General features: G+C 37.9%; 1 protein-coding gene across 2 annotated transcripts in view; it reads left to right on the forward strand.

Annotated features, from left to right (window-relative positions):
* Positions 1-24,266, forward strand: part of LOC134187787 (NBAS subunit of NRZ tethering complex-like) — a 46,840-nt gene that overhangs the window by 967 nt on the left and 21,607 nt on the right. For both annotated transcript variants that reach the window (XM_062655941.1, XM_062655942.1), the window contains exons 6-38: positions 1,051-1,126; positions 2,356-2,413; positions 3,881-3,972; positions 6,024-6,080; positions 6,146-6,285; positions 6,355-6,452; positions 6,526-6,591; positions 6,649-6,780; positions 7,229-7,283; positions 7,344-7,384; positions 7,449-7,504; positions 8,594-8,684; positions 8,818-8,999; positions 10,524-10,593; positions 10,648-10,773; positions 11,357-11,565; positions 14,821-14,899; positions 14,953-15,057; positions 15,232-15,296; positions 15,355-15,426; positions 18,924-19,004; positions 19,058-19,147; positions 19,208-19,283; positions 20,468-20,572; positions 20,640-20,720; positions 21,585-21,835; positions 22,067-22,126; positions 22,189-22,251; positions 22,307-22,370; positions 22,937-22,995; positions 23,054-23,156; positions 23,215-23,453; positions 23,518-23,630. In XM_062655941.1, coding sequence (XP_062511925.1) covers positions 1,051-1,126; positions 2,356-2,413; positions 3,881-3,972; positions 6,024-6,080; positions 6,146-6,285; positions 6,355-6,452; positions 6,526-6,591; positions 6,649-6,780; positions 7,229-7,283; positions 7,344-7,384; positions 7,449-7,504; positions 8,594-8,684; positions 8,818-8,999; positions 10,524-10,593; positions 10,648-10,773; positions 11,357-11,565; positions 14,821-14,899; positions 14,953-15,057; positions 15,232-15,296; positions 15,355-15,426; positions 18,924-19,004; positions 19,058-19,147; positions 19,208-19,283; positions 20,468-20,572; positions 20,640-20,720; positions 21,585-21,835; positions 22,067-22,126; positions 22,189-22,251; positions 22,307-22,370; positions 22,937-22,995; positions 23,054-23,156; positions 23,215-23,453; positions 23,518-23,630 — 3,255 coding nt within the window. The remainder of the gene's footprint in view (positions 1-1,050; positions 1,127-2,355; positions 2,414-3,880; positions 3,973-6,023; positions 6,081-6,145; positions 6,286-6,354; positions 6,453-6,525; positions 6,592-6,648; positions 6,781-7,228; positions 7,284-7,343; positions 7,385-7,448; positions 7,505-8,593; positions 8,685-8,817; positions 9,000-10,523; positions 10,594-10,647; positions 10,774-11,356; positions 11,566-14,820; positions 14,900-14,952; positions 15,058-15,231; positions 15,297-15,354; positions 15,427-18,923; positions 19,005-19,057; positions 19,148-19,207; positions 19,284-20,467; positions 20,573-20,639; positions 20,721-21,584; positions 21,836-22,066; positions 22,127-22,188; positions 22,252-22,306; positions 22,371-22,936; positions 22,996-23,053; positions 23,157-23,214; positions 23,454-23,517; positions 23,631-24,266) is intronic.

A 24,266-nucleotide genomic window follows, 5' to 3' on the forward strand; every position in this document is an offset into this window, starting at 1 on the left:
ATTGTGTAACCATAGTATAAAGATATTCGGTTCACTGTTTGACACAAACAACCGCCTCATATTTATTGTTCAGCTACCCTGTATTTGCTTTCAATGTTTGGTGGTCAATATACATTGTTACATGTATATATGGATATGATATCACCTGACTAAAATTGTGTCTGATCATGTATATATCAACTTCGTCTTGTTTGTCCATAATCATGCAGTTGTTGCAGCAAAGTGACATGTTATTGTAGGAAGTCCACACAGATTTATGGTAAGCATTTGGAAAGATACATACACAGTTTAATTAATCCAGTGGTGGCTACCCTCAAAGTTTGGAGAGACCTGTCTAACAATCAAGACTCATAGCGTGCACTACCTTTACAACTTCAAGTCTAAGATAAGTTAGAGCAATGGCAAATCCCCGAATATTCGGAGTATATCCCTTATACTGCTCTGAAAACAGAGCAGAAGTTTCGGGCAATTAACTTGTGGGCCGATAAAGGTTTAAATTCTCTGTGATACTTGTATCTTCTTCCTCCTTAATTGTATTTGTTTAGTTATCTAGGAGAGGCTGTTTGGATCGATGGTACTTTGCAGTATGTGTTTTATTTGTTTTCCATGTTTGTGATCTTTTTGTCTAATTGTTTGTCTCTCTGTCTGTCGAGTGTTTACTTTTTGTGTGTCTCTTGGTTTCTGTCAATTTGTCTTTGATTGTTTGTTTGAGTGTTTGCCTACTTGCTTTCATTTGTAATTTGTATGTCTTCAATTTTGTCATTTTCTTTGTTGGCTGTTTGCACTTGTTTAGCTGCTTTCTTATTTATCAGTTTGCTTATAGATCTGCTGTGTGTGTGTGTGTGTGTGTGTGTGTGTGTGTGTGTGTGTTTGTGTGTGTGTGTGTGTGTGTGTGTGTGTGTGTGTGTGCGCACGTGTGTGTGTGTGTGTGTGTGTGTGTTTGTGTGTGTGTGTGTGTGTGTGTGTGTGTGCGCACGTGTGTGTGTGTGTGTGTGTGTGTGTGTGTGTGTGTGTGTGTTGTTAAAGCAGTGTATTGTATATTTTGTCTAGTTGGTGTGGATTTATATCCACATTGGAGAAAGTTGGCTTGGAGTCCAGATGGAGATTATCTAGTCTACGTTTCAAGGTATGAAGAATATGGTCAAGGGCGTAGGAACTGGATTGGGAGACCGAAAGGGTCATAGCTTAATAACGTTTGCACGAGACCCATAGAGACTTAAATTACAGCAAATATGCATGAGATATACCTCCTTAACTCAGCTATTTATAGAGAAGTTTCTGTCGTATCCAAACTTCCTACTTTTTTCGTAGAGTAACAGTTGTAACATGTTATGAACAAATGTACACAAGCCATCAAAAGGGATAATGAATTTGTAGAAGAGTTCTGTGGAAAGTTTGATGTCCTGTATTTCCTCAAAAGAATGCAGTGGCATTTATTCCTTTGGCAAGACTGGACACTGCAGCATTCTTTTTAAAGGGCGGCGTTCATTTAAGGGTTGTGTTCTTTCAATGTCATTTTTATGTACAGTACCACCGCACACTATGCACATCTGGTCGAAGTTGATTTTTCTTCCTTCTCTCTTCGCCTTTTTTCTGTGTCTTTGAAGCTGTCTTCTTTTGTCACTCGGCGTTCAACTATGTACTCTATGGACTCGTTTGCTTGCATCCTTGTTCCCGAAGTGCCACGCTTACTATACTTTGAGTTTGAAGCAGCCTCGTATGAACGCTACTTGGGTCGCTACTCTTCAGCCTTGCAGTGCAAATGATTCAGTCACATGTCAAGCATGCAAGTGGTATGGATAACGAATATCAATTACCTATCCTGTGGCATTGTTCAAGGCAGCATTTATTCAAGTTAGTGGTGGAATTTTGTGGCGTTTATTTAAAGGCGGCATTCTTTTGAGGAAATATGGTAAATGTATTGAGATATCAATTTAGCGGGAAGTATGAAAACATCCTTATTGAATGTGTACTTTTATGCAGTCACTGCATGAGATAAACATACTTTGGAGATGTCTACATTCATGTATGTCTTGGTGTTTCCATGGAGTGGAGTTAGTAAAAACTATTAATTATTGATTAAAGTATTATTAAAATAACTGAGTGTCTTTCACTTCGTTATATCACAGCTGTATGTTAAAGAAAATTACTTGTTTTTATATCGTACAACATGGACAGTACAGAGTTGTTTATTTCAGTTTATGTATGGGACAGTTTAGTCTGTGCGTTGGTTGGATTTGATTTCAATAACAGCTGTATAAGTGTAGCAACATCTTGGCCTCTTTATTTTGGAAGGTTTCCTACGCCTGTGAGGTTGAATGATTGTTTATGTTATTCATGTTTGGTGATGTTTAGTTCTGGTTTCATGAATGTCATTAGTGCTACAGGAAAACTGCTGCTCTCTACTGATGCGGTGAGTATAGTTATTACTTAGTCGATACTTTGTAGGATGGAAGTAAGTTAAATGACAGTGGGGTTTGTTAGTGGAGCAAGTTTATTTAGTGCATGTGGGCAATTGGATAGATTGTTCAAATGGATGGATTGTTCAGATGGGTAGTTATGTTGCAATTAATAGGCAGAAACACCATCAAATTAACACTATAGATGTACAAACAAACGACAGACAGACAGACAGATAGACTGCCTTGGACTTCTAAATAGTCTTTGCTTGTAGTAGTGATATTTTTACTATACAAAGAGACAGACGAGCAGACAGACTAGCGTGATTCAGAAGTTATCTTGTGTTTAGTGCTAAATGTAAATATGTATGTCATGTAAACTAAAAGTGTGGTAAACTGGACACGTGATATCACGCATGTCAGACAATAGAATATCAAAGCAGCTACTCTTTGAAGAACATCATGAGAAGAGATGTCAGAGGTTCTCACATCTATGCTTTATAGATGCCTTGAAAAAGAATTTTAAGAGATGATCCAGCGATACTGATATAATTTTGAACACTTTTATATTTCTAAAAACATCAACAATGTAAAATCATAGTTACAACAACTACGAGTACCGGTTCACCTCTAACCAGCTGTAACTGCAGTCAAGTTTAGAAGCTGGCTTGCAATCACATCTACGCCACAAGAGATACTAGTATGTTGTCACTGACCAGGGTTTCCCTCAGGACCTTTTAGCAGGGTGGGTCGCCCCATTTAGATTTTGAGGGTGTGGTCCTAAAGTTTACTTACCAGCAACATGAGAAAATTTTTGAATCTTAGGACTCTAGGCGATTATGAACATTTATTTATCTGTATGCATACAGAAGGCACATGAAGATGTGGAGAGAAGGGTAGATGTGATTACTGAGATAAATACAACTTTTGCAATGAAGGTCAGTTTTTGAAGTTGCCTTGTTTTAATTGCATTCTTAGGCGTCATTGGTGAAATTGATCTAATTAGTTGTCACTGCAGTCCTCCCACTTTGATTTAAAGATCGTTTCACTGTCAGTGCTAGACGTATCGTTTGTGCTTACTTGTATTACCAATTGTTCTACTGATTGTTTAATATACCGTTAGTAACTCTTTAATGTGTTTCCTACTTTGGTAACTACGTGTCTAACACATTGTTTCTACTGCTCAGCTGTAACCACATGGTGTGCTAGCAAAGTTTGAATACTGCGTACACACTATGCATTTTATTAATATTAATTATATTACATTAATATTAATAACAATGCATTAATATTAATTATCTCGTTTGTTTGATTTTAATTCTGTAGGAAACCTTGACTGACTTAGTGAGCATATTGTCATGTCTTGTAAATTATGTGTTTAATAAATAGAATGACAGACAGACTGACAGACAGACAGACAGATATATGACAATAACTAATACATGATTTCATACCATGGTTTGGTGTGTTGGCTTTTGTAGACTACTAGCGGTGATCCTAAACCAAGAAAGTTTAATAAATTTGCTGCTCCATCTACTGTTCTATGCATCAAATGTAAAGCAGACATTCAAAGGTAATACACCTGCACTTGTTCTAGTATTAAATTACATTTGAATTTTGGTGTTACATGTACTGTTACTTATGGTGGTACAAACTAGATATTGTTAATAACAATAAACTTGTTGGAGAGTTTGTGTCGTTCAGTCAACAGTCCATTGACGATGATGTTGCAGTGCTTTCCTGGTGGTTATTTGTCCATTGGGCCTGCTGTTACAGAGTTTGTGGTCATTGTAAGTTGTCATCACTTGATATCAATCTGGCTAGCCATTGATCGGCATGTGGACTGCACAGAAACATATACCCAACTGGGCTTACCTGCGGGGTTGATGGGTGCCACGAGAGGGTAAAGATCCCAGTCGTTCAGCATGCAGGGTTGTAATGACACACACAGTAGAATGTCGATTATCTGAACTGAATCGGTCAAAACATGAAACATCTGAATGTGTAGACTGGCAGATTAAGTGTCTTGTCGCATTATGCCTGCCACGGTGATTTGGTGCTTGCTGTTTTCCCAGTTCCAGTTTTGTGACGTGCAGATCAGCATGGTGCATCAGTTTGATCTGCTTGGCTACATGGATGCTTTAGCAGAGTGGAATGTAATGGTCAGTCATGAGTCATTGACCAACCAACTGGTGTTCATAACCGACCACGATTTTGCTTTTGATCAGACATACCTACATGCTTGGTCAAGGCAATAGTTATTGCATGAATGGTAGGGAATCAAGGAGCGACCCAACGTCTAGACAACTGACTGAAGCAGCAGGCAAAATCTAATGAGGATCTCCAGATGCGTGAGTGCATCAATGAATACTGTAACAGTTTATATTTTGTTAGCAAATAAATATAGTCGTGAATATGATGCAACAAGTAAAGAAATTGAACAAAATGTTGAAGTCGATAATTACAAGTAAGGATTGTGAAGAATTAATGCCTAGAATTTGAAATGTCGGGTCAACCTCAATTGCTAGAGCACGATGTCCGACCAAAATTTTGCCTTATTCCACTCTGCTTTAGTCTACATGTCATGTCATCAGTCAAAGATTTCATTTTCTCTTTAAATTATATATATACTGTGAAAAGTTGTTCTGTTTAATTATAGTTACATTTTGAATTTTTTGAACACATGTATCCCAGTTAGTTTGGATAATTGACGTTTTACTGTTGATTTGATTCACCACAATCAGTACAGTATTCTAACTTGGCATCTGATCTATACAGTACCAGTTATATGTGAATGTTTGTTAACACATTGCTTTGAATAGCTGCGAGAATTTGCATACATGCAACATGCTACTACAGGTAACTGGTTTATCACAGCATCTGGTCAGATTTTTAGATTTGATATTTGATCTGTCTTGAAGGCAAAGTCTTTACATCATTTGCACTTGCACTTTCTAGCTGACATTGCCGTGAAGCAAAGTTGATGCTGCATAGTTGCAAACTATTACAAGCTGGTTCGCATTGCACATCTGTCAGTATGCTTCCTATTGTATTGTTTGCTGTATGTACAGTTTAGTTTTGGTTCAAATGGCAATATGCAATACATAACAACTTAGATCATGCTTTGTGATTGGACAACTTGCTGAATAACACACATTCATGTGTGATTGTGAGCATGACAAATTTGGATACTGACGTCCTTGTAACTACACTTGTCTAGTGTATGCTCTTTGCAAGTCTTGTAACTTGTAACTTCTTGTAACTGTAACTTTTATGTATTTACACAGTTTTCATATAATATGGTGTGGCATGCATTAGTAGATCTTTCGATAACTTCAGTCATACAAGGGAGAGTTTACAGGGAAATTTGTATTTGGTATTTACAATCATTGTAATTGACTGCAGCTGATCTCATAGAGGCAGTTTGTAGCTTGCATGTGTATCAATTGTTTATTTTATTACTTAAACTGAGTGTTTCTGCATGCATTATCTTGTTGGCAGTGCTGTATTCATATCTAATTTTAAACGCTTGTTGTTTGATTTGCTGTGATTACTATCAATGAGTATTTGATTACTAGATGTCTACTTTATTGCTTTGTAAGATTGTATTTACTTTGTTTTCAGTTTGTTTCAGGTCATTGTTGTCAGTTATGGAGGCTTATTGAAAAGCTACCTTATCAAGTAGACATAACATTTGTACTTATTATATAATGCTATGCGCATTTGTTTTTTGTTGTGTTGTTGAGATCTCATTCTGACATCACACTTCAGCATACATTCTCGTTTGCTGACCACCTTCCGAGCGTGGTTGCTGCTGTGCAGTTTAGTGAGAAGCACAACTTGCTGCTAGTTGGCAGTTGTAGCTATGAGAACAACGAAGACTTCGGTTAGTTATGTCTATGTTTAACTCTCAAATGTTTAAGGTGTAGAATATCTAGAGACAATCTGATTTTAGGTGTCAGCTGCAGTGTGTCTTCTGTAACATCTTGGAGACAATTGGATGGGGCACCGTTTTATGCAAGAGCTTTGGAAGACTCGCAAGCATCGACTCATGTCTGTCTTCAACTTGACTTTGTCATGCTTTTGTTTGTTTTTCATCTAAGTTTTTATTGTGCTGGATTTGCAGGAGATGCAGCCAGGACTGTTAAAGAGTTTTAAACAAAAATTTACAAATCCATTTGCATCTCATCAGGTGGAGACGTGATGAATAATCTTGATTATAACTTATAATGATTGTTTCCTGTGTTAGGATTTGGTCTTTGAACTCGTGCTGTCTCCTAATGGATCACTATTGGCATGTCTTGACTGTGAGGGAACACTTACTATATGGAAACTGCCTTCTCTTCGACAACATTACAAAAAGAGCTTTGCAGAACAGGCAGTAACTTAATACGATTGTCTAAATTACAATCATATGTGTTCATGTGCCTATGATCAAAGTTGTCTGTTTGTTGTGGACATTCAGTACATTTTCTTGTTTGTCTGTATGTTTGTGTTTGCTAATCGTTGTGATGCCAGTGTCATAAACAACAGGCAATCTGTTGTTTATGATAATATTTGTTAATCTGGTTCATATTGTTGTTATTGTTGTAGAGGTTTTTTAGTATGGTCTATTTGTACCTATCTACTTGTCTCTATCTTTGACTGTTTGTCTCTTTCTGTCTATCTGTTTTCATGTGTCTTTGTGTCTGTTTGTCTTTTTGTCTGTTTGTCTTTTTGTCTGTTTGTCTGTCTATGTTTGTCTTCTGTCAGTTTGTTGTATTTGCTTAAGTTGGTTTATTCGTGATCCGATGTACATTATTCTTACATATATGTATGCTGTAATTTAGCCTGATTGTAATGATGCTAAAGCAACTTTACCAGAAACTTTAAGAGGTGGAAAAGGTAACAGTCAAGTCATTTCAGTTCTTTGTTTATTCTTGAAATGAATGAGCTATTCTTTAGGCCCAGACTACTATGTAAACATCCGTTGGTGGTCAGATGAGGTAGCTACTTCATTTGTGTGGATTTTACTTATGTACATCAATCTGGTTTTTTGTATGTTAACAGTCACTTATCTTATCAAGAATATCAGGAGCAGTTACTGTAGTAGCCATTGGGAAGAAGTACGTACACTTTTTGATGTGACACTATTACACCTTTACCTCATTTATCTGATCTTCCTGAGACCAAAATGTATCTATAAATGGATTTTGTTCATAACTAAATAGTAAATATCTGTAATAGTTCAGTGGGGGATGTCTGTAAGTCAGAAACAATGCATTTGCATGCATGTATGTACGGACGAGTGAACTCTTTATTTTTATAATTAAGTTGTAGCCATGTTAAGTTGAATGGGAGTGTTCTGTAGACAGAAATGCCTAGATGTGAGCATTTGGATACCAGAAGTAAGGGTGTATTCTTGGCAAGATTATGTTTCTGAATTTCTAAATTTACCTTGAACAGCATATGACTGTTTATTTGTTTGTGGATATGTTAAAACACTCGATCCTCCCTAATCCGGACCTCCAAGATCCGGACACCTCTCTAGACCAGACACTTTTCCAGTGCATATCAGGTCTTGGGACTCCGAGGGTAAGCACTTTGGCAAGAAACTTCTCATGTAAACAATGAATTCTTAAGCCCCTCTTGACTATTACGTTTGTAACGTATGCAACTGTAGTACAAAGTACATATGTACATTACAGTGTAGTACAAGTATGTACTGTACACACATACTGTATGCAAAAATGGTGTATGTTGTTTGCCAAACTTTACATTACAATGGTCTGGGATCCCAAGGATATAACACGCGTTAGCTATCTCTATCTTTCCAACATTTCTAGAATCCGGACAGCAGCTGGTCCCATGGATACTGTCTGGATTAGGGAGGTTTGAGTGTATGTATTTTTGTTTGGTCTGTTTGATGATTGGTCTGTGGTTTTGTGCGGAATCTGTTTGTCCCTTCATTTGTTTATATGCCAGCTTGCATGCTTACTTGTATGTGTTTTGTCAGTTGGTCTGACTTCTCTCATTTGCAATCATCTGTTTACGTAGTTTGTTTATGTGTTTGTTTGTTCAATTTCTTGCTTCTTGTGTGGCTGATTTATGTTTGATTGGTTTGCAAGATGTATGCTGTGAGCATGTTTGTCCTCAATTAGCAGTAAACGCTTTTGTAGCCAAAACTAATTTCTTATTGTATTTGTTTGCGGCAGCCTTTTCAACTTACTTGGTAGCACTCCTGAACAGTTTGAACCTGGGTGTCTTGTCACACACTCAACAGGTGCAGGATTTTTTATCCTTGAGGTAAAATGTGAAACTATTGTTTGTGAATAACATGTGTAACACAAGTTATGATAGTCAATTTCTGCATGAATGTATAGAACCGCATTGATATACAATCCTATGGAAATGTTTATTGTTAGTATTTTACTATTAGTGTGAAGGAACTGTAAAAAAGAGTCGTTTGTTGTCGTTTGGTGATGGTGAAGGCAGTTCTGAAGGCAAGGGAGAACCAGTTGATTCTATGCCAGAAGAAATGCTTGTAAAGAAAGTGGTGCGAGAAGCTTTGTTTTATGTAACTGATAGTGACCGGTTTAGACCAAGAAGTAAGAGTCCAAGGTGAGAATAGTGTGATGTGTATTGCAGGCTGTCTCAAATTAGTCCAACTGGTAGAACAGACATTGCTAGACAGGCAGTTAACAGATCAGTGTTTACTCTCAATATACGGACATACCTGGGGCTTTTGTTTCCATAGAACAATTTTTATGGAAACTCACTGAAGCCTCCAGGCACTAACTATGTACAATTTTATATAAGCAGCAAGTTACAAAAGACAGTGTGAAGAGAGGAAGTTATTCTTTTTTTTAATTGATTAATGTTTATTTAATTAGTGGATTATTCTTCAGATGAAATCTATTCAGTCACACACAAATGGAAACGCATGTGCAACACGCGCGCGCACACACACACACACACACACACACACACACACACACACACACACACACACACACACACACACACACACACGTGCACAAACAAACAAACACACACACACACACAACACACACAACACACATGCACACTTGAATTTCAGTTGCACCCATTAATAGTTTAGACATTACAGAATCAAATGCCAAGCGTGATGGTCTTTGCCAATTTCAAGACACAATTACAAGTCTTTTACTGTACTATATTAATCCGGCATTGTTGTGTTATGCCTGCGTCATAACAACTTTCACACACACCTTGAACCTTGAGCCTTGAAGCCGCCCATAGTAAAGAAACTATGATAGCGGGGCCCTTGGATTGTGCTCCTGGGCAACTGGCAAATTACTAGGACAAAACCGCTTGTGTCTTGTGAGGTCGCCGTGTCGTCTAAATGATCTTCTACATTCACATAAGAAACTTTCTCTTTGGAATCCTACATTCGCTGAAACACACACACACACACACACACACACACACACACACACGCGCGCGCGCGCACACACGCACACTGACTGACTGACATTATTTATTAGACACAAACTTCTACGTACAGAATACTAAAGGGTAAAAATATTATCCATGACAGTTCAAGTCAGTAGAATCACAGTCACAGCAAACTACAAGTTAAAACTATTCGCAGATATTAGTTGTAGATAGCGCCTTGAATGGCACTGTCCAGTATTAATCTTTCTCTTCTGTTGGGAGAAGACGTTACAACTTGTGTAGAATGGCACTTGCATTTGATCTCTGTAGAAGAACTGAGAATCTCTTCCTCCAGTAACAACGAAACTCGGCTTTGTTGCAGCGACCTTTTCAATGTCTCTAGATCTTTTTGCCAAAGTATTAAGATATTCTGTTGCGCTGTCTCCCCATCTTCCAAAATGCTAAAAAACTAGAGGAGTAAATACCAGGCTATTAAATCTGCCGTGTATTCTTTCCTTTTCATAGTTTGCACGTTTTTGATCCTCTCTTAAAGTAGCTGCATAGCCGTCAGTTGTTGCAGATCCTTTCATTGCTTCTTGACTCCACAGGTGTGACTTACTGACTGACTAGTGGTTTACAAAATGCAATGTACGACAATTGGTTGCCCATGAAGCTGCGAGAGTTGCTATTGAGATGATCTTACTATGGCAGATGTTTACTATTTTACAGAGTTGTGCATCGCTCTTATCGTTTGTTTTTTCTTCAATCCATGACACCTGAAGAATTATTCCACAGAAAAGTAAAACATTCCGATCTTTACTTATACTCTATAAAAAATTTTGTTTTACTGCAGATCAGTCAAGAAGAATATGGTGAAGCAGTGGCTTTGGCTCAACGATTTGACTTGGATGCTGACCTTGTTTATCAGACACAGTGGAAAGCATGTGAAGTGTCCAAGGCATCTATTGCAGACTACCTGGTGATTTACTATTTAATAGTGCAGCAGTTTTTCTTTTTGAATATGTTCAAGTGTGTGTGTGTGTGTGTGTGTGTGTGTGTGTGTGTGTGTGTGTGTGTGTGTGTGTGTGTGTGTGCGTGTGCGTGCATGCGTGCATTATATGTCTGCATGTATTGGTATGTATGGACATGCGAGTGTTGATTAAGTATATTTCAACTGATCATGTTTACTAACTGTGTCAGTACACCTGTTGTGCACAAGACTTCCTGTGACAATTGCAAATATGAACATCTTTTCTCAACAGGAAGTTTCTTCTATTGACTTGTAATTGTGGCTCTTATAGCTTTTTACTCATTCACACATTCTTATTTGCATAGCAAATTTTGGTAGTCAGCCATAAGTTTTCTCTAGCAACTGAAAAGTACAGTAAAATATTTGTCATAGTTGTTGATTATTTTTGCTATGTCTAGTCTTAATACAATAAATATATATTTGTTGAGCTCAAGTTATATCGGACACTTTGACGTGGTTGCTTTTGAATTTATTTCATTTGGTTTATGACTATGTTGTATCACTTTACTTATTGATATTTACCTATTTTAAGGCAAAAATATCCAAAATTGATTGGGTTTTACGAGAGTGCTTGACACGTGTTTCTGGTGATTGTGATGCTGCCAGAGAGCTTTTCTTATTTGGCTTGAACATAACCAACATATGGGACGTCATGGATGAAGATAGAGCTTTGGTAATAAAGCCAATACAATCACCAACTAAAAGAGAAGCAGCGTGTTTGAAAGCAGTGGATGTCAGCAAGTGAGTTTATAGAGATTGACTTGCATTGGGGCGCGTTTCTCTACCTCTTCTGACTCTTCTGGAAGATGTCAGAAGAATTGAGGTGTTTCTTTACCCATTTCAGAAGAGGGCAGATGAGGGTCGTGTTTGATTAGGCTCTTCCAGCCTCTTCCAGAAGAGGCTTCATGTGCACGCCCCTCTTCCAACTTCTACAGTTTGCCACTATAGTTGAAAGAGCCAACTGTACCGACTCTGTTGCCATTGGAAGAGCACACACCTCTTTCAACCTCTACCTGGGAGAGGGGCATGCTCTTCCAAGGCTGGAAGAGCCCAGTCGAACGCACCCGAGGTCTTTAGACCTCCTCTGCTCTTCTGACTGAAACTCAAAAGAGGCACAGAGAAAGAGCTCAAGCATGCGCAGTTTGTATGCTTTGTGTGCTAATGGCCGACATTGATGTCGTTGTGGAGACACTCACTGGTGTCCCGGTAGAGTGGAAAATAAGCAGCGGAGAAGGGAATGGATATCTTTCGTCGAGTGACAGGCCGGGGACCCCATGTCTGGAGAGACGGGATGGTCATGATCAAGAATCTGCCTATGGTGTGCAGTCGGGTAAGAAGCCTTTGACTAGTGTAGAACAAATTTCAACATTCGGCACAAGCAGTCATCTGGTCTGGTAACTTTACTGCTCAAGAACAATCTTTTCCAACCTCTTCTGAGTGTTTCAGTAAAAACACCTCTTCTGACACTTTTTGACTCCGCCATTTTCTTCTGTGTCTTCTTAGAAGACTCTTCCAGAAGAGCCAGAAGAGGTAAAGTAATGTGACCATGGTGTTTAATACAGTATATTTAATTGATTGATTGATTAACTTATGCACTGTTGACTTGTCTTTATTAAGCTACAAGCATAAAAGAAGGACACCACAGTAAGTGGTGGACTGCTTCACGAGAAGCTCACTCTAAACGGGCTGAATTGACTTCCAGTCTGTCTGTTGGTATGTTGTTATGTACCTATGTTTGTATGTCACGCTTGGGGAGTTTGTCGAGCCAATCAGCAGTCCTTATGTGACGGGAAAAATAGGTGGCGTAACAATAGCTCACCGCAATGAATCACTCTCGGGAATTTGTTGAGCCAATCAGCAGTCCTTTGGGACACCAACAATGGGTGACGTAACAATCCCGCACATTATGACAGAAAAGCCAAGATGTCATATCCATAGCATAAACGTTAATAAGGCCAAACCATTGTCAAACTGAGAAAGTTCAGGCTAGAGTTGTACGCATGCATATGTTACTTATTTAGCAAAACAAACGAATCATCGTTCTTCAAGAATCCAAGCGAAGGTCCCATGGGACCATGCATGCATGCACCGCTGCACACGACCAACTGTCATCCATGATATTCAAGATGGTAATACGTTTTAGCTGTAAGTACTGTATAGGACTGATGATGGAAGATCGACATCATCTTGCAAGAAAGATTTGTAGGAAACACTAGCGCTGCTTTCTTCTGGATCCAGTCACTATATACATGTCGCTTTACATGCAGGTATAGGAGACATACGAGATCAATGTCTAGCGATGACGAATTATCATTGGAACGAAAGATGCTACAGTTCAACGAAAGCGTGATGATCACGTCTATCTCAATTGTTAACTGCAAGTGATGATGCTACAGAATTGAGAAATAACGTGGATAACAAGCCCACACCGTGCAAGAGTTATGCAGCTGTCACGCATGTGCATGTGCTGAATTCGAAGTAATGTGGGACATTGATGATATTTAGTTAATTATCTTTAATCACATCGACGCATCCCTGTGTTTTCAGAGAATTATACGTTCTAGCAACAAGCTAATGATTAATTAATTATAATAAATAGACAAAACAGTAATAAAATTTACATTAATATTTACAATAAATACACACACACACACACACACACACACACACACACACACACACACACACACACACACACACACACACACACACACACACACACACACGTAGCTCTGAAGCGAGTAGAACACAGCTTTATTTACTACGGTAGTTGTAATGTAGTAAAATGTAGGTTAATTGGTATTGCTACAGCTGTTAAGGTTATGTTTATAAGTCAATTGCATTTTTGCAATCTGTTTGTCCACTAACCTTGGTGGTGGTATTGGCACTGTTCTTGACTTAGTTTATAGGAGGTCAAGTCAGCTTCTGAATTTACATAGTCATGCTTGCATACCAAGAATTTGTCATTTATATTTAGGCACATCCAAATTTTGGTGAAAACATTTTCTGGTCATGTTGGTGTTGACATAAGTTTAGTAAAGCTTCATTCAGATGCCTTCAACAACACATAATATGCAGGGTAGGAACCTGTCATGAAGTGAGGCAGCATGATCATGAGTTGTGGTGTTGCTGAATATGGAATATAGTGGTCATGGGTAGAGTTGTAAGCTGTGGTATCAAAAATTCAATATCAGTAAAGTCATCTGTCACAAATGTATCGTGTATTCTAAATGTAATAGTGTGCTGTACTTGGTAAAGTATAGTATTTGGTGAGAGCTAATTAATTTTGTTGTTGTTGCAAATTTTTTTAATTGCTTGTACTAAAAGCATTGAGAAATGGAAGCCAACTACGAGATCGCATAACCCATCTGCCAACCATAAATCTATGTTGTATGTGAGTCACATGGCAATTGTAACTCTGCCCTAAAATGCTTGTACTTTGAAGATGATAACAACTAGCTTTTAAAGGGACTTTTGTAAGCGTGCTAACAACTCACACAATGATGATTCAAAGTTGCAGTTTTTCACTGATGATAGTACTGACTGCCTTGAGACAATAATGATGACCTTTTTTCAGAGTGCTAAAATTGTTTGAAGTCCTAAGTCCTTGAGTCGGAGTGCTTAATTTTTGACCTTGTGTTGTGTTTGATTTTGGCAAGATCTTCATATTCTGAAAATTTCTTACTGATAGGTTAATCCGTTCAAGATATATTGTGTTTACAGAAACCCCACAGGCAGACACTTCTGAAAACATTACAACCTCACTGTACAGGTTGTAATAAAGTGACACAAAAATAGTCATGATTTTAGTACTACATTGTTGCATACATATATGACATAATTTGTCATCAAGTGAACACATCAAGTGAACACATCAAGTGACATAAACTTGACTTGGTACTTGGTGCAAGTGGTTTTTCTGCATTATTTCTTGCTATCTATAAGTAGATTTATCACTTTAGTCTTCTGTTAAGAACCTGTTTGAAAATCTTTCAGATTTACTTCTCATCAGTGGTTCCTCTGTCAGTGTCGTAAGCTGCTTTTCTCATATCTAGATCGGCTGTCGACTTATGAGGCAATCACATTTTGTTATTTACATGTCAGAATTTGATGTGAAGCTCTGTGTAGGTTATTCTTGGTGGACCTGTTGCAGCTGAGGAGCGGTTTAGTAAGGAACAATTCCAACATTTTCGCTCTAGAGATCTTTTGGAAGCTGCTGTTTCATATGCTCAGGTTAGTAGTGATTTGCATCAAGTTGAAATTGCTTGCTTTTTATTTAGATTATCTAGTGTATAGTAAATTGCTATGTACAGTAAATCTAGTTTAAATACTTCAGTAGTAGTAGTAGTAGTGTACAGTCTTTGTGATTTAAGGAATTGAAAGACTTAGAGACTTTTCTGATTTTAGGCTGAAGACTGGCGAGCAGTTCAGGCTATATTTACTCATCACGGTGATGCTGTTCTTCCTCATTGGTTTTCATTATTATTATTATATTAGTTAATGTTAGTTTGCTCATCACAGTTTTGTTAGGCTTGCCATTATTTCTCATTTTCCTGAGACAATGCCACCAAAGGAGTACGAGCTGCTTTTGCCTGAAATCAGGTGTGCTACTGCGCCAATAGTGGTTTGTGTCTGTGGCTGACGTACTTGTTTGTTGTCTTTTATTTCTCATTGTTTGGTGTTTGGCTACTTGTTTGTTCTGCATTCTGTTAATTATTTTGTCTGGCTATTTGTTTCTGTGTGCTGACATGTGTTCGTACAATGTAACATGTCTGCTGCATGTATCTTTTATTTGGTTGTCAATTTGGATGTTTTGCTGTTTGCTAGTAAGGCTATTGTTTTATAGTTCTTTGCTTGCATGTTTTGTTACTTTGTTTGAGTTTAGTGATTTGTTTGTGTCTATGTATATGTGTGTCTGTCTGTCAGTTTGGTCTGTCTATCTTAATCATATGTTTTTCAAATACTATGATACAATAGCAAATTGCTAAATACTTGCGTCCTTTGAACAACAGATAGAACAACTATCTATTATTATAACTTATAAATTAAACTAAAGGGATCATATGATCCCCTGTCTTCTAGACGACTATGAGTCAAAACAGCTGTCTGTCTGTCTGTTTATCTGTCAATACATATTTTCATATTGAAATCTAGATACAACACAACTAAGCAAGTCTACTGTGTCTCAATTGCACATACCACTAACAGACTAAAAATCTACAGAAACCAGCCCTATATAGGGCTGTACAGTAATTTGTCTGTTTGTCTCTCTGTTTGTCTGTACAAGACTCCATGTATGAGAATTGAGATGTGTCAGACGTTTGAAATGTGATTTTAATCAAAATATGAGGAAAGCAATCATGATGATTGCTGTAAAGAGGTAATGTTGTTAATTAATTATGGGTGGCACAAAGTAATTTGACATTATAATAAATTGAAGAAACCACTGAAACACTACCGTGAATAGCTCACATCAGAGCACATGCAACACTTATATGATGGTGATTTGTGATACTTTTCTTTCTCAAGTTCTAGATTATCTCACACCATGAGAAAGTAAAACAAATTTTTCAAATAGTGAAGCATTAACTTAAATTTCTTTAGTGAACCACATGATCTTATTGATTAGTATTCATACAATGATGTGTATGAATGCCCATGCGTTATCTTGTCCAGACCAACCATTCATCGATAACAGCTTAACTTTGACTGGGATACGACACATTATAAAATGCTCTTGTACACTTGTATGAGATCAAGTCCATCACCTGTTGACCAAGTGGGCTAGACAGTATAGTATTTCAACAATGTCACTACAACCATCCCTTGTTGGCTTATTACAGTTCAGTTGGACTAAGAAAACTACCTAGAATGTGGAAATTTAGAGCCATAATATTGCTGCCCAAGATCAGAAAATTGCGGGCCAAAGAAAGATCAAGCCAAAACCATTCAGGACATCTTGGTAACACTTCAGTCCTACCACATTGATGCATTGTATTGACAGATGATATACCAACGTATTCCATTCACATCTTACGTAGTTTCTGGTATCCAATACTTACTGGTCTCGGTAAACTCAAAGCAATTTAGACAAGACTCCAGGTCGTATTAACATCAATCTGTACATTGTGCAGCTCTCGATGAAGGCAGAAGAGAACAATTTTCTATTATAATTTGATGGGTAGATTTCAAAAAATTCATTTAGAAGTATTTGACACCAACTGATTCACTTTTCTTTTGATCATTGCCACGTTCTTTGCTGGTGACACTGTTTTCATTGTCGATTCTGTGAAAAATTTCCAAGATGTTTGTAAACAGATTGATGTTTTCTGTATTGGTCAAGAATAGAGTCAAAGTGAACTGTTACTCTCTTACTTATTGTTGCAAACTGATTAGTGAATTTTTCAATCTTTGTCTTCACCATAGTAGACAAAGAGATACTGTATATTGGAGATAAAAGCACTTCTTTTCTTGGAATACCAATTGACTTATGACTCCCAACAACAATGACTCTTGGCATGACTGCAAACTCTTTGTGAAACTGTGAACATCTTTATAAGACACCAGAATCTAATGCTGTAGAATTTGTGTATAATTTCAAGAATTGGCTTCTGTAAATTGTTCTAGAGTGTCCAACAACGTGGATAAATGAGAATAAGAACCAGCTGCAACCTTGTGTTTCAAGAACTGTAGTCATCGATCTCATTGTGGTTCGACATAAATGCTATACCTATTATCAAGTCAGCTTGAAAGAAATTTCATTCCATGTCAATGTAGTTTAACTCATTACAAGTAGGTCAGTTTTGTCAGCTGTTATTTTCTGGTGATTGTGTTTATAACCTAGCTGTTGCCAAATTAAAGAGAGGACGATGATTCTTCTCATGAATATTGAACTTCTTGTCAGCATTAATGTTCATATCTTTATCTGAGGGTCGATGTCAACACGTAAAACAATTGGCGCTGAGTGATTAAAGATGACAATGAATCATGTTGCTTAGACAAGGTGAAATCTTGTGTGCTGCAAGGGTCAGTCAGAGAAAACAATGTGGAGTGTTTTGGGCTGAATGACAGCATTTTTTCTGTTGCTATGAATGCAATTCAAGATGTCCTTCCTCATAATATGTATGAACCTCCAACAATGGAATTAAGTCTTACACAAAAGAATGCGATTATGTTGGAAGGGCCAAATGTTAATGCATGTTATGTTTGAATAACTGCTTGATTGCTTTAGCTGGAGGACAATACACTTAGTGACACAATTCAGTTTTGAGTGCCATCTTCAACTTCATAAAATGCCACAGACCAGCTGGTTGGATGGTACGTATCAGATCATGTCCTGACTTTCTTGCTGACAATCTAAATCTGTGTCATAAGCAAGTTACCATACTTTTTTGTGGAATTGACGGTTGTTTTGAAGACATGTGTGCTGCAGCTTGATCATGCTAAGAAAGGATGGTACAAAAGCTCATAGTCTCTTCACATCATTGCTGGTTGGTGAATAAGGGTACACACACACACACAAGCACACACACACACACACACACACACACACACACACACACACACACACACACACACACACACACACACACACACTGCAGATCATTTTTCATGGTTTGTTGGACATGAACGTTTATAATCTATTGAAACATTTGCTTCTTTTGTGAAGTTCAAGTCACCATTCAGTCTTCTCTTGCATTAGATTTTCCAAATATCCGTGGAGTTTCCTCACACCATATGGTGTCAAAGTATTATGGTTCACTTTATGTAGGCAATGAACAGCAACTATTGAGTTTCTAGTGGTCCTGACAGGCTGTGTTAGTATTTGTACAACAACTGTATGTCATTGCAGGGGCAACAAATATGCTGAGGAATTTATAAATGAATAGAACAATTGTCAGTTTTGTATCTGGTGTGTATGTGTAGGCATTTGGGTCGGTGTGATTGTGCGCATGTGACCTGTTTTTTTGTATTTTACTCAACTTTCTGTTGTTGTTTATGCAAATTTAGTGTATAGTTATATTAGCAGATATTGTTTGCTATTCTTTAGTCCTCTTGTTTCTACTTATTTCATGGTAACATTGATTTTATTGCTATAGTACCGATGATCCAAATGCAGTAATGGGATGGGAACAAGAGTGGTGGAGGACAGCTGACTGGGTTGAGAAGGAACCAATAAGGTAAAGCAAACTCAGTAACCATAAAAACTACTGACATTATTTTATTCTACAAGGAGCAAGTTAGAGGGTGATGACGAGTTTGGTGATCAAGCTGATGTGGTTTCAGATATGTACACATTCAGTCCACATTTGAAGGAATTTAGGTTTGGTCTGTGACAGCAAATGTGTGTACATCAATGCTTAGAGGTGCATTCTGGGTTCAGTGGTTCGATCTCTGTTGCTAATGTGTGCTTGTGGTATCGTATGCGGGCTGAAGAAATTGAGAAACTTTCTGGTCAAGTAAAAAACCTGATCATGTTTGTTCTAGTAACTTTGTAACATGTTTGATTTTGTAACTTGCTGTGTACGATTTTCTGCTTTGCTCCTTTAGTTTATTACCAACTCTTGTTTAGTACTTGTTTGTTTGTCTGTTTGTTTGTCATTACATACTCTGGACTTTGCAGTTTAGCATTTATAGTGGTGCCATTGAAACTTTATCTGTCTGTCTGCCTGTCTGCTTGCCTGTCTGTCTCTGTCTGTCTGTCTAGTCAGAAGAGCTTGTCCCAGGAGGTATGTATCAAGATGTGTTCCTCTTGTGATAAAACATTTTGGGAGGTGGGGCACAATGGCAGAGGATTCTTTGCAGCATTTGTCACAACGGTCAGTCCAGAAGCCAATTCTAATGCCTCCATGTTTGTGGCGTATTGGACAAAAAGATTTTCTACAATTCTACAAAGATGCAATGCCAAAGTTGTCCTCAGAAAACTTTTAAACTGTCACCTAATCATGGTGATGTAGATACATTATTTGACTTTAACATTCAAGGCCAAGTCCATTACTTTATCTATGACTTCGTTGATTGCAGAGACTGGTTTGCTTTTACAAATTCCTAGCATATGTACAAGTAGAGTCTATATGAGAATATAGTGTCTATCTGTCTGTCTGCTTGTCTGTCTGTCTGTCTGTCCGTCGTAAACCGTATATTATCATACAACAACTACGTACATGAATGGCAAGGATACTTATGAAGGTAGAAAAACTAAGCAAGCAAAAAGGACCTTTAGGCCTTAAAACATGCAATGAGTTAATAATACCACAGATAATTAGGCAATGGGGCAACAGTGCAAGCATCACATCAGTAGTGTTCATTCTATGAATGCTATAGATCTTGTCTGCTATAACTTTCGCAAGATTTCTCTGTAATTAAGCAAATATGCAGGATCTCCTCCACTTGGTCTTAAATCGAGCCCAGTTTTTCTTTACCTCATCATCTCTTGACCACTCGGCCAGCTTGTTCAGGTAGTTGGTGACTAGTATCCCCAGTGACCAAAGTGTTCGAGAACTAAAGAAACAAAAGATGGTTTAATGCCTCGTGGTGGAAGCTGTTGGCTATAGTTAATCTCTTTTCTCTCCTCTCTTTTGTCTGTCTGCCTGTTTGTCTGCCTGTTTGTTTGCTTGCTTGCATTGTAAAAACAATTGTTTAGGTTGATAATGCACTTCAACTTGTCAAATTGGGTCTAGAAAGAGGAGCAACTGACCTGGATAAGCTAGCGAATGATCTTACTACTCTTCAGACTATTTCTTATGAGGTAGGACCCTTTCAGTGCCAAGATATTAATTTTCACTTGTTTTGTATTAATGCTTTGATTGATACAGTCGGGTTCAGCTGCATATTTGAGTCTGGATGGATTGAGAGCATTGCCATATGATAAACAACTAATGATGATAATGGAAAAGGTAGAAACAAAATGCTTGTGTATTGATGGTGCATTGCATGTAGGCCGGGGAACATTTTTGAATTTTGAGTGTGATCTAACAGTGAAAATGCTGCAAATCCGTTTGTGCATTACTGTCTATTCTAAGTGGAATTAGAATCTGTGGCCAGGCATTTTTCATTTATTGAGTTACATGAGTCTGCAAAGGAAGCTGAAGAATATGTTTAAGGCATATGAATGACATTTTAATTGGTGGAACATTTACTTTGGGTAGCATGATTACAAATGTAGGGCTCTTTATGCCAGCAGCACACTTAATATAACTCTTGCTCATTACTCACATTTTAGTCTTAACATTTAATATGAAGTAACATATATTTCTGGTGTCTATTTAAGGTCAACTGCTTTCTGTACAAATCATTGCTTAAAATTAATTATGAATTATAATCAATCAAATACTTACAACCCACATGCCCATTACTAATTTGGGTTTGTTCAGAGGAGGTGCTTGTTTTCAAACTCAGAGATTTGGCAAGATCATATTCTGAAAATCTCATATTGATATGTTAAAAGATAGTGTTTACAGCCAGACGTGCAGACACACAGATATACAGACACTGAAACACAGACACACTTTTGAAAACAGTGCAGTCTTGCTGCGCTGTGCTATGCAAATAATAAGTAGCGCCTTGCTTGGATTTTCTTGAGGAATCTTGAGTAGGTTTGTAAGAAAAGCACATGAACGCAGTAAATTGTGCACACAATAAATTGTACAGGCAAATGAGCTAACACAGCATTGATCAGACTATCCGTTGTACTTATTATGATTTCTTAGTTACACTTGTTTGATGAACTTAGTTTAAGTTGCCTTTTTTGTTTGTTGTAGTCTCTTTCGAAACCGGATGTGTTTGTGACATGCTTCCAGAAATTTGCTGTTCCATTTCTTGCTCGAGTTGAGTGTCAGCAAGCAGGAACATCATTATCTCTAATGAAGAACTTTCTTGTTGAAAACTCAAGGGAAGACCTTGAAATTTGTCTTGCCGTTTGTAAGGAAAGCAAAGAGGGTGGTGGATCGCTTATTTCAGATAAAGCTGATCTGATGGAGATAGCACTTGAATGTGTTTACGCTTGTGAAAGGTTAAATAGCAAAGCATTGGATATTTTGGATAGTTGTGAAGCAGTTATGTTGAGCATCTTATGCTCTTTTACTGTAACAATCAGGCCTATTTGAATACACACACACACACACACACACACACACACACACACACACACACACACACACACACACACACACACACACACACACACACACGTATAAAAAATGGGGTCATATCTAATTTCAGCACTATGGCTTTGTCTTTATAGATCTGATCAGCTTCCTATTGCTGATCAAATCTTGGAGTGTCTTCCATCTAAGGACCGTAGGTAAAGTTGCAGTTGTCACACACTTTGGAAGTAGCAGTTGATATTTGATATTCTTTGTTAAGCACAAATTCCAAGAGACTGCGGCAGCTTCATGCAGATGTAGACACACTGGAAGATATTATTTGGTTAGTATATATGAGCTTGATTAATGATTTTGTTTTGAGGATATCTGTGTTATAGTGGGTCTGAACTTTTGCAAAATCATGATATTCAACGTCCTATACATTACCTCAAGGACATTAAGGTCAATATACTATGGCACCATACATTAATTTGTAATAAAACTGAGTATAGAAACCTTTCAAGTCAATTTACTTGCTTCCAGCTTTATGCAGCTTTTGCGATTATACATTACATGCATGCGTGCACACACACACACACACACACACACACACACACACACACGCACGCACACACACTTGATCTCTTGAAACTAATTGCATGCTGCTGTAAGAAATGTTATAGAAAGATGAGCTGCTTGTTTATGTGCTCTGTTTTGTGGAATGTGATTGCTATTATAATTTACATGGTTGTTAATTAATTTACAGTTTGTGTAGCATTGTCTGCTATGCAACAAGCAAAAGCAAATTCTGCTTGTGTGTGTGTTTGTATGTTTGTCCGTTTATTTTAGTCTGTTTGCTTGTATGATTGTTTCTCTATTTTTTCTTTTGGTTGAATTGTGTGTTTGTTTTTTGTTTGTTTTTGTGTTTACTAGAGTTTGTTTGCCAGTCTCTCTAATTGTTTGTTTGTTTTTCAATTTTTGTGTTTTGTGGTTTTTATGGTATGTATCTGTTTGTTTTGTTTGTATAGGACAATAAAAGAGAAGCTGAGGAGTTGATGGTTAAAGTATCACGAGCAGCAAACAGAAAGTTTGGCTATTATTGCATTTATTTACTGTAATTCTTTCACAATGTTTTTTTGCGACAGATCTCCTCCTCCAAGTGAGCAGCAGTGGAAGCAAGTGTTACGGGACATGTTGTCTTTACAGAAAAGCGTATTCTCTTGTCTTGATCCTTTAGTATGCTACAATGTAAAGGATGTTATTCATTTATATTAATATGAATCTTATAAATCATCTTTGAATGTAGGTATTTGCTGAAAGTTTGCTGTGTTGTGGTCGCATGCAAGGCATTGCGCTAGCAGGCAGCTTGCTGACATCATCTGCAAAGGAACGACCAGAGATTAGCAAGTTGGTGAGGCAAGAGAAAGAGAAGGGATTTGCTGTCCGTTTGTCGTTTGAGAAATCAGTAGAATTGGTGTTGAGTGCTGCAAGAGAATATTTCAATTCTGCTACCAGTTTGAAAGATAGAGATATGGATTTGGCAAAGTGATATAAGACGTTGTGGTATACATTTTAGTTTCTTAATGTATTTTGTCTGTTGTGTTGTCAGGTCTTGTCTCGGTTTGCTAGAAGATCGACCTCCTGATGTACAAACTGAGTTGAACTTGATTAGTGCACTTGCAATATTAAGTGATTTTGGAGTGAAGATGTTGCCATTACAAGGTGTGTGTGTGTGTGTGTGTGTGTGTGTGTGTGTGTGTGTGTGTGTGTGTGTGTGTGTGTGTGTGAGTGAGTGTGTGTGTGTGTGCAGTATATACAGGTACGTTTGGACTTAAGGTCCAGTCCCACGGCTGCGCCAAAGTCAGTGCCCTTTGATGCTCTGGCTACGCATCAAGAGGTTCCTCAGCACGGCCTAAAGCTCCGAGTAGCGCCGGGGTCCCTACTTAGAAATAGGCAGGGGATGCTATCTTTGGAACTTTCCAAAGGGCATATTCATGTGTGTGTGTGTGTGTGTGTGTGTGTGTGTGTGTGTGTGTGTGTGTGTGTGTGTGTGTGTGTGTGTGTGTTTGTGTGTGTGTGTGTGTGTATGTGTGTGTGTGTTTGTGTGTGTGTGTGTGTGTGTGTGTGTGTGTGTGTATGTGTGTGTGTGTGTGTGTGTGTGTGTGTGTGTGTGTGTATGTGTGTGTGTGTGTGTGTGTGTGTGTGTGTGTGTGTGTGTGTGTATGGTGCTATAGCTCAGTTGGTTAGAGAATCATCTTATCGAGTGAGTCCATCTGGGACCCTACAGGGTTGCAAGTTTAAGTCACAGTTATGGCAAGCTATGGTGTATTTCCTTGGGCAAGAAACTCGCGCACAATT

This window comes from Corticium candelabrum, chromosome 12 (genome assembly GCF_963422355.1).
Source record: "Corticium candelabrum chromosome 12, ooCorCand1.1, whole genome shotgun sequence".
Classification (NCBI taxonomy): Eukaryota; Metazoa; Porifera; class Homoscleromorpha; order Homosclerophorida; family Plakinidae; genus Corticium; species Corticium candelabrum.